General features: G+C 35.5%; 1 protein-coding gene across 1 annotated transcript; it reads right to left on the bottom strand.

The window, feature by feature from the left end:
- Positions 1-1,273: 1,273 nt before the first annotated feature.
- Positions 1,274-3,919, bottom strand: socs1b (suppressor of cytokine signaling 1b). The gene is made up of 2 exons (XM_079420845.1): positions 3,829-3,919; positions 1,274-2,775 (listed from the first exon to the last, which is right to left on the bottom strand). Exon 2 carries the CDS (start codon positions 2,705-2,707, stop codon positions 2,138-2,140), a length of 570 nt encoding a protein of 189 aa, XP_079276971.1. The 5' UTR covers positions 2,708-2,775; positions 3,829-3,919; the 3' UTR covers positions 1,274-2,137.
- Between the last annotated feature and the right edge of the window lie 7,024 nt (positions 3,920-10,943).

Here is a 10,943-nt window from a genome sequence, read left to right as displayed (position 1 = left end):
ACATTTCTATTTAAAGCTACTAATAATTATGTTTAGGGTTTTACTTGTCAATTTTTTGTAAATTAACTAGCCTTTTCTGAGGGAAAATTGTTTCAAAGCTTTTTTCAAGTAAATCCTACTCTAACTTTTTACAGTGCAATTCTATCACCAACCATCCCTCCTGTCCTTCTAATTCTTGTTGTTGTTTTTGTATTGTCCTGTGTTGCTTTAAGGTCAAAACAAAAAAAATATCATATAAAAAACTATATATACACAAACATGTACACAAATACAATCTCATTCTCATACTTCTCTCTGGGATGAAGCACAATTGTTGTGGTATTCCTCGTATATAGTAGTAATAATAATAAAATATAAATAGTATAGATGAACAACTTTAAGTTTAGGTGCTAAAATTACTAAACAATAACTGAAAAAATAATAAAGCTTACCAAATACAAAGCCAAAATCACATAAGCTTCAATTCAAACTAAAAATACAGAAATAAAAGCTAACTTAAAATGTAGATACTTTTATAGTATATATGTAAATAATACTAAAATAACTCTGCTTTGGATAAAGCATCTGCTGGTTGAATAAATGCACTGATGCAGATGTCCTCTCAGCGAAAGGTATGTGAGGTATTCGGGACAGAATCACAATGAATGTCTTTGTTTCAGGTTTCTGTCCTGAAAAAACATGAATGTAATGAGCTCATTTTCCAATTTCTTTCTTCTTTTTTTTGTGCGAAATGCAAGAACAAAACATGCCTTCCTGTTTTATTCTGCAAAAGAATTGTCAAAGGAACTGATAGATATGGAGGGAACACAAAAGTGTTCCTGTTATTGGTCCATGAGGATGTCTATGAGCTCAGTGGTCTGTGTATGTATGGCTGTGTATGGTTTGCGGTTTTAAACTGTGATTCTGTTCCAGCACTGCTTTTGCTGTGACCATACAGACAAACACACCATACATGAACACAGTTATTTTAAACATGAAGATGGCCTGACAAGCACATGATGACATGCAGTAATTGGCGAATTTCAAATATAAAATCAGATTATTTAAATAAAAAAGTAATTCTATTGTAAATGTGTAAAATGGAAAGAGAAAAATGTGTTGGTTAAAAAATTCATATTTTCTATTTTTTTCCCCCTAGATGGGGCCGTTTCTGTAAAGGCAGTATGTGAGTGGTTACTGATTCTTTTTAGGGTTGGGCCACATTACAAGAAACTTATCCGTTAGAACAAAAGAAGTGAAAGAGAAATTGTCAGAGAGAGATGACGGTAAAATCAACTGAAAATCACATCAAATAATTTATCTTTAATATTAAAAAGCAATCCTAAACAAATAAAACCCTTGTCTCAGTGAAATGCATATTTCTGCATAGCAGAATATGTTGCCATACAATACATACTATAGATTACATAACCTACATATTGTATATATGTACCAATACATAAAAATAATTCATACTGATGACAACATCACCAGTGCTTTGTGTTCAGTTACATTCATATATATAAAGACAGACAATACTATGAAAAGTAAACTAAATTGTTAAACCACTCATTTTACACAAATTCAAAGACTGCACTGGCCCAGTACCAGCGGGATTGCTTTAAAGCAATTGAAGGCCTGTGGTGGTGTTGTGCTGATCTTACTGCACATAAAAAAAAAATAATAATAATAATGTTTTGTAGTGCATTGTTAATATCGTAGAATAGTCCAAACAATCACTACACACATAAATACAGTACATGTTCTAGTTGGGTCATTGAAGAGCACATAATCCTGTAGGCGTGGTCACAATTTCCTCAGCGAAATTTATCGTGCAAAATCCAGTCATTTCCAAAAAAAATCAGCACGACTGGAGTTTGTTGCACAACCAACTTAAAGTTTGCGTTCAGGTTGTTTGTGCAAATTTGCAGCATTGCCTAAAAGAAAATTACTTGGTTTTAAAGTAACTTCTGTGTGAGCAGAATCGCTGCTATTGACAACAAACAAAGGACTTTTATATTTGCCCCGTCAAATTTCGCTGGATTTCCTCTAATGTGACTCCACCATCTGAAATGAACTTTGAGATAATGGTTCCAATAAATCGTACTTTGTTAAAGGGCTGCGACATCTGTAACCTCTTCATATAAACTACACACATTCATATGCTAAAAGGGTACAACCACAAAAATTCTTTAAGTTTCTTGCTCACAGGCAGATGTTGAATACTATCTTTCCCGAAACTCCGTACCACGGCTCTTCTCGCCAGTTCTTGCAGGCTCTGTGGCGCTTCTCCACGATACGGCATACTCAGACTCTTTTTTGGGGATGCAATATAGTATCCTAGCAGGCCAAAAAGGCAAGAGAAAGTATGTTTACTGCCCGCTAAACTGAATCCTCCATCCTTCAGGAGCACTCGCACACTGGTCGGGCCCTCGGGAGCCTGATAGCTGAGAGTGAAGAAAACATTTGCTTGCATGCTGTCCCGGATCAGAAACGTCCCAAGAGAAAGTTTGGCCAGTCGAGCGTGAGCTTCATCTACTTCCAAGGGACCCCAGTAAAATCCACTGTGGTTCAAGTAATTCACAGCCTGGGTGATGAGGTCACATTCCTGCTGGTCTCGAAAGGGGTGAAAGTGTGTTGGTGGGACAGCACAGGGTTTAGGGGACTCGGCAGGCTTGGATGGGCCCTGTCGCGCATCTGCATGGTCAGTGTCATTATGCAGGACCATTCTGAATCAGGGCCCACTCATACCATTCCTCCATGGTCCTAAAGCATAGATGAACGATTCTGTGCCGCCTGTTTAAAGAAACAAAGAGTTCTAACATCAACTCGAGCACGGACACACTCGAGAAAGTCTGTGAGAAAGTGCATGAGTCTGTGCAAGAAAGCACATTGATTGCAAATGTACTCAGCTTTAATTAAATTCTTCATTACGAAACAGAAAGCCTACCCTTTCTATGCAGATGATGCTCTATGAAGTCAGTGTGGTGTAACTAACACCTACAATTGTTGCCATTTGATAAGAAACCCATAAAACAGAGAAGACCCCATAGACCGTTGTGTCTTAGTGTCAAATCACTTTTTGAACTTTTATGAAAAGGCACATTTTGTTCAGGTCAAATGGAGTAACCCTAAGAACATACACTCTTAAAAATAAAGGTGCTTAAAAGGTTCTTCACAGCAATGCCACAAAGAACCATCTCTTTCTTACCTTTTCATAATCTGAAGAACCTTCTTTGGTCACAAAGAACCTTTTGTGAAACAGAAAGGTTCTTCAGATGTTAAAGGTTCTTTATGGAACCATTTAGACAAAAAAGGTTCTTCTTTTTTGATTTCTGAAAATCATTTCCCCGTGGCTAATGTAGCCTACTCTAAATCAAGATCCATATCAAAACCATTACAAAAATATTAAAGAAAAATATTTAAATAACTAATATGAATGCATTTTATATTTTAAACAGTTGAAACATAAAAACCATCATAAATAAATAATGTGGCGTTTTTGGTCGTCTATATAATTCTTTGAAAGTTTTGATGTTAGATGGTCTTTATGAAATAAGCGTTTAACGGTATAGGCTACAAGAAAAGCGAAGCTCCTGCCTTCTCTGAAATACCAGCGCATAGGCGATTCTCGAAAGACCTCCAAGGTATGCTTCAAGTGAAACGATTTCCATTTAACGATTTTGAATGCATGTCACCTATACTTTTAGGAATAACCATTAAGCTACATGTGCACCGAAAAGGTTTTCATAAAGCGGTGTTTAATCCACGGATAATGACACGGTGAAAATAAAGGTGAAAGAAACACCTCCAGTCCGGCCTCAGATGAAAAACCTCTAGACCACTTACCGCAAAAGCTGTTTGATGTTGTCTAAGCCAAACTTCTCCAGAACTGTGTCAAGATTTCCTGCGATGCTGCATTTTTAGTTGTAACACATCATTCTTCTCTTATAGGCTGACCATTCAAGATAACGAAACCGAAAGTTTAAGCAAGGCGGTCTCGCCTCTAGCATACGAATAACTAGAAGAACTCTTCCAATAATTGCCAGAGTCTGGATGAAGCATATATGTCTCCGTTTATGCACGCGTTTTAATGTATTTTATTGCATTACATCTGCAAAGTGAAATACTAGATTTAGGAATGGGGCTGGATTTTGGCAGCTCTCTCTGTGTAATTCCTTCAAAATGGCGAAGATCTTGGTGATTCAGCAAATAATGAACATAAAAATGCTTGTTATAACACAGCAGCTGTAATTTGTGTTCACGGGTGTGTATTTTAAGTTATTATTTAGCCTGCTGTTTTGAATGAGCGTCTGTTTCACTTTCACTTCGGAGGCATGATTTACTTTAAATCACGTGATCTTCAAATCTTCTCGTCTTGCGACAGGTTAAGAGGTTAAAGTACCAGGTCTCATCCTGCATTAATTTTGTTGTTTAAGACTGTAACCCTAAACAAACATACGAGCTACACATATACGAAATAAAATGGTATTTTCAGTGGATTTTGAAAATTATAGAAATGATAGTCTACTAATGTAAATTTAGATCATCCTCTAGTAGCCACAAATACAGGTCAATAGTTCATAGCATTTTATAGTAAAAAATATTATTATTATTAACTTTCAGACCACTGCAGAAAAATACATAAATATTAATCTAAATGTAAAAGCCTATATGAATCGGCCATTGAAAAATCCTATTTTTATTATTATTTTGAATATTAGGACCACCATATCCACCTTCAAGTCTATGATGGTTATAGCCCTGATGCACCCATTAACAAACACTATATAATTTGTACTTATAGGGGAAAAATAATAATAAAAAGTAACACATGAACAACGTTATAGTGCACCAGACAACTATTGTATCTGTATAAACAGTAGCATTCACTGGTAACTGAATACATACATAGTTTCAACTTTAAACGGATGTTTTACGATTGACTGTTCTGACTCTTGTAGTAATCAGATGATCTCTAAAAATATCTAATAAACTGTATCTCTGAGTGGCAAAGCAGAACATACCTGGAATAATTCATCCTACTTAATGTTCAGGTCTTTTTTTTACATCTTAGAAAACACTCCCACATCAACTCCCAGTTTATATCTTTAACAAATATGTTTGTTTCATATTTTAATCTTTTAATTATAATTTGCATGTTTTATTTGCAGATTTCAGGGAGAAAAAAATTACCTTGCACTGTACTGCAGATGAATCCAAAGATGAATTGTCACCTGAAGGACTGAAAGGACTAAGATGATGAGATGAGTCCCAAAATCCAAAAAGACCAGAGCTCTAATGCAACTGACATCAAATGCTTGCACATTCACATAGAGAGAATTTACTACAGCTGAATAGGCTACCGCTCTATCTTTATAGGAAAAAAAGGTTTACCACATCCCACCATAGGTGCACACAGGTGCTTTTTCATTTCAGTTTCACTTTAGTTGACCCTGGTATAGATCGTATCACATTCAGGTGAAAATATTTGCCAAATATAATGACAGTCAGATATATATATATATATATATATATATATATATGACATAATTGTATGATGTCTAAAAGAGGAAAAAAAACATATGGCAGAAACACAGATTGTATTAAAGAAAATGGGTAGTACTTCAGTCATGTGTTGATTGGCATAATAATGGAATATTGTAGACTTCACAACAATTACACTTAAACGAAGATTCACTTTCAGAATGACACCTGATCACAATTAACTGGCATGATCATCCTGAAACAAAAAGCAAGAAAGAAAATAAGAAAGAAAAGAAACATATTACAACAGCACTGCTATTTCTGAAATCATTTCTGAACATTTCGTTTTACAGGAAAACGTCCCTATCTGACCTGCTAGTTTCACTAACCTAAAACCAACAGCTGTTAAAATAACCACACAATTTGCCTTTAGAACAGATAAAGCAAACGGCTTCCAAGAAACATACTTGACAAGCTTACACTGCACTCTACTGGCAAATCAACAAAAATACTTAAAACAACAACGTCATTAAAAAACACTATAGTCTGCATGAAATTAAAATTCACTTTACTAATGTCCTAAAAGGATGTTATGGTTTTATTGTGAACAGTACATCCAGGCGTGGATGTATTGTTCACAAGCGACTTGGTGAAGTAAGCAAGACTTCATCTGCCTAAATCTTGTCCCTCAAGCTCATCTTCATCTGCATTCATGTATGAGTGAAATGTTTACATTTTAACATTGATCAACACCTGATGCATAGAATCAAGTTACACTTGGATGTATATCACAGTATGGAAGAACAGATCTGTCCCTACTCCCATTTTATTGCAACTTTTTATTTTATTTTATTTTTTTATGACTGTGTGCATGATAGAAAAAGGAAACATCTGGCCAGTGACATGTAGAAACACAAGCTTCATTAACCAGGGTCCACTCATGTATTTATGACAGCATAAATAATTTATTGTATTCTTAACCCCCCTTAACTTTCCATTTGTAGTTTATGAGGAGGCAGATGCTGTTTCGTCTTCCTCCTTCCTGCTGTTTCTCATCATGTAGACGGCAGCTGTGAGTGCAAGAACACCATATGTGGCAAGAACAAACTGGAAAAGGGAATAAGTGGGGGGGAATAATGACACATTTATATACAAGTGACGTGAGCGAGAATGTTACTGTTGTCTTTGATCATGCAACAATCTGACAGATCATTAATGATCTTACATTTCTGCGTCCTTGTAATGTGTAGCTGTTAAAATGTTTCCTCCATCCTGTCAGTTCCTTTGGGGTTGGTGCATCAATCCCGAAGAGCTGTCTCTGTCATAAAAAATATTTTTTTTTTTATAAAATAACAAGGAATTATGAATGAAACCACGTACATAAAATAAAATAAAATAATAGTTTTAGGTGGTAATATCATACCATGGTACTGAATAAACCTAACAAACTATTGCATTTCTTAAAATACCACAGTATGTCCAAATGGCAGAGACTTCAAAAGCTATATCTATTTTTATATTTTATTTTATTTATATACATTACTTTGCCATTTTTATATTTTAAAATGTTTTTACATTTTATTTTCGGTCCCACTTTATATTAGGTGGCTTTAACTACTATGCACTTACATTTAAATTAAGGCAGCGGCTATTTGCACCAAGTGCAAATAGCGATGGATTGTATTTACACTGTTAAAATAGCAAGATTTTCTGCTATTTATACTACTTATTGCAAATAGTGGCAATTATCTGCACCTCAGTATTGTAGTACATTATAAAACAGTACGCAATAATAACGTACTGAGTGTAAATTTTAATTCAAATTTATTAAATGGATGCCACCTTATTGGGACAATAAAGCCCTCCCTACACCTACCCTAACCGATACTTTATTTTCAACTTTTTGATTATTTCCTTCATTTTCATTGAAAATAAATGCCTTTCTGATGCGGTATGGGATTTGAAAAGGGAGGAAAAAAATGTTTGGCAAAATGTGGACTCGAACTCGGGTCGCTCGCGTCAAAAATCATGCGCCTTACCATCTACGCCACTGAAACTGATGTTGAACTAGCTTCTTTTCTTAATGTTGACTAACGCAATCACACGTTAGTGGGCGAAATTAATGTAAATAGCCTTTGCCAACAAGATGGGCTATTTGCACTTAGTGTAAATAGACACTCCGTTTTTAAATACCTATGTGTAATTAATTTTTTTTAAATACCTATGTGTAATTAATTTCTGTAATTAAATGTACAATTACACAGTTGACCCATCCCTTAAACCTACCCATACCACCAAACCTGTCCCTAACCTTACCCGTATCCCACCTTAATGGCAGCAAAAGCGTTTTTCAATACAATATGACCACAATAAGTACATTGTACTTATTTTTTGATGCAAGTACACAGTAGTTACTAATTTTCTTATTATGGCAGCAAGCATGGCCATTGAATTGTGATTTATCAGGTAAGTTATTTGTCTACCTTGACTTCACTAATAAGATGACCAAAACTTGTCAGCGGAATCCGCGTCTTCACGGGGGAGGTCGGCATGTCTGTAGAAATATATTAAATATATATCTGTTAAACCATGTACTGCTGCAAATCAAAACAAAGCACAATGGAAACATTATCATGTGCGTCTTGAAATACATATACACAATCAACACTTACTGAATCACCGTTTCTCCAAAGGACACGCTGCGGTTGTTTACAGCTCCGGTATTACTTCCGGAATTTTTAAATGTCAGCTCAGCATCCAATGAAAACTCCCGAACTGAGACGCTGAGCCAATACCTGCAGGCCTGGAGGCGGGACTTTGAGGAGGTTACGCAAACTATTTAAAGAGCCCGTGTTTTTTAATTTATGGTCAAATGTATTATGTACTTGGTAACCGAGAAAGTTATAGAGGCAATGAGTCAATACATGGGTATCTGTTAACCAGTCTCATTTAACTTCCTTTACTCTGACTTGTGTAACTGTTAACCCATTTGTGCACAAATTTTTCTGAATGGTTTCGTATATGTATAGCTGTGTTATTAGTGTCCTATGTGAACATGTGCATTTATTTTCCTCAGGTGAAAATCGTATGGTGGGCAAATATGTTTTGGGGTGGGGACCATTGATCCTGGAGGGCCACTCTCCTGCAGAGTTTAGCTCCAACCCTGAAAAACCCTGGAAAAATAATACCTAACTGCACCCTGAAGACCTTGACTAGCTGGTTCAGGTGTGTTTGATTAGGGTTAGAGCTAAACTCTGCAGGGACACCGATCCTCCAGGATCAATGTTCCCCACCCCTGGTATAGGCTATGCAAACCTTCAATGTCAAATTTGAATAGCTAACTCAAAATAACTGCTTTCAACAGATCAATCCTTATTCATAAACAATTTTATTACGTATAAAATTCGAAGAACATTTGATGTGGACCCAAAAAAAGTGGCATCTAGCTTATAATCTCTTCAATATGAAAACACAACCAACAACAAATCCATTTGTCTTGAAGTGGTGGAACATAGTGCAGAACTAAGTTGCCCCAACAGGGCATTGTGTAGGCTATCAAAAAGTTAAATTAATATAAATAAAAATAAGAGAATGAAGAAAATATTTTATCTATATAACAAAAAAGGTATATCCAAAAGAAAATGACACTTTTTTTAGGCGCATAGTATGCAATGACTGGCTGATTTCATTTAACAATGTAACTGTAAACTCATTACTTGCCTGAATTTCAACATTATAATGGATTCATAAGCTACTAGTAATAAAACAAATCAGGGCCCTTGACCGATTAGAACGAAACGCATCCAAACTGGATGAAGCGGCATCAATATTTTGCCCCTTACAAGACATAATATCATACAAGGGAGAAAAACATCATATATAGCAATTAATCTCATGCTTTAACTCTTTATGTTTCCATTCTTCCTTTTGTGTGACTGACTGAAGTGTCTAAACTGCTGCTGTGTCACACTCTGCCAGGGCGCACGGAACAAGGAAGCCAGGAGAGGAGGAATTCACAAAGGAGTCTTTTAATCAGCAACTGGGAGCATGGGCGGCACAGGAAACAAGAGGAATGACGTTCAAGATCCAACAAACACTAACTGAAAGGACTGGGGCCTATAAACACTGGGTAATAAGGGAGACAATGAGACACACCTGGAGCAAATTAAAACAATCAGACTGGGGAGAAACTGGGTCACAGGGAACACATGAGGAGCAAAAACACAACAAAACAGTCCAGAATCCTGACATGCTGTCACTTGAAAACTGGAATCTTGTTGAGAGGTGTACTATTATTTTATATGTGATCAGACTTTCAGTTTTTGCCTGGTAGCAGATCAAATCCCATTGACTTAGTTTAAAAAAATGACAAGACATTTCTAGAGACCAGAATATCATTATATGATACACACAGAAAATGTCTTCTTTTTAGTATAAACTATATTTGCAAGGTTTCCTTTCTGAACCATTAGTGTAAAACATGTTTAGAAGTAATACTTTATGCCAGAATACTTACTGCTTTCTTCAGTTTTGATGCTTATATATAGGAACTTAAGTTAGTAATGCTGCATTCAATTTTTTGACTCAGACTGCATGTTTACACTAAACATGACTTGTACAAATTTTTCTGTATTTGTATGTGAAATTCAAACACAGAAATACTGTTGTGCCGTCAACAGTTCAAAACAAATCAATCAAAAAAAATACAAATAAAAAATAATAATAATAATAACTCACCAATGAAAAAAAAAAAACAGTTCAAATCAACCGGAGCAGAGTAACTTTATATGTCCCAAGTGAATTGAGATAGTTGTTTATGTCTGATATAGGTTTATGCCGCTTTTCACCTGTCACTTCTGACACAAGGGAGGAGTCCTCTTGCAATTTTAGATCAGCTTTCATCAGAACAACTGCTAAGGTCAAAAAGAGAAGGCTTTTGACATTTAATGTCATGCCAGAAAAACCTGTTATCAAGATATTTGATCTATAATGCATAAAAGCAAGTAATCAACATAAAACCATAAATATGACAATTCAAAATTCATCTCTAACATTTTCAACATAAGGATCACATATTTCATCACAGGGCTCTTCTCTTTCTTTTATTACTCTTTGTAAAATGTTTGCAGTGAATATAAATTAAAGCTGGATATGAAAAGCACTCGTAAAATTCACGCCTTGCTTAAAAAAGGCTACTTCCTCTTTTCAAATCTTTAATTCTAATGCAGTGTTTATTGAAGTGAAAATAAACAGATATCTCAAAAAACTATTTGCATAAAAGCTGTGTAAGACTTTTGAGACAGTTTGAATACGTATTACCCGACTACAGCTATATCTGACCATATATCATGCTATATGTGCACATGCTTTGAGACTGGTCTCTATGGTTCCCTGAAATCTATATTCCTGGAGACATGATTTTGTAAGTTTCAATCAGGCTATTGAGTTTCACTACCTCCTGTGACTCACACTGTGTT

The sequence above is a fragment of the Barbus barbus genome (assembly GCF_936440315.1).
Source record: "Barbus barbus genome assembly, chromosome: 7".
NCBI classification, from domain to species: domain Eukaryota; kingdom Metazoa; phylum Chordata; class Actinopteri; order Cypriniformes; family Cyprinidae; genus Barbus; species Barbus barbus.
This window is presented reverse-complemented; position numbering and strand designations above follow the sequence as displayed.

Coding starts and splice junctions, on each gene's coding strand:
- socs1b (XM_079420845.1), bottom strand. CDS start 2,707: ATGGTCCTGCATAATGACACTGACCATGCAGATGCGCGACAGGGCCCA.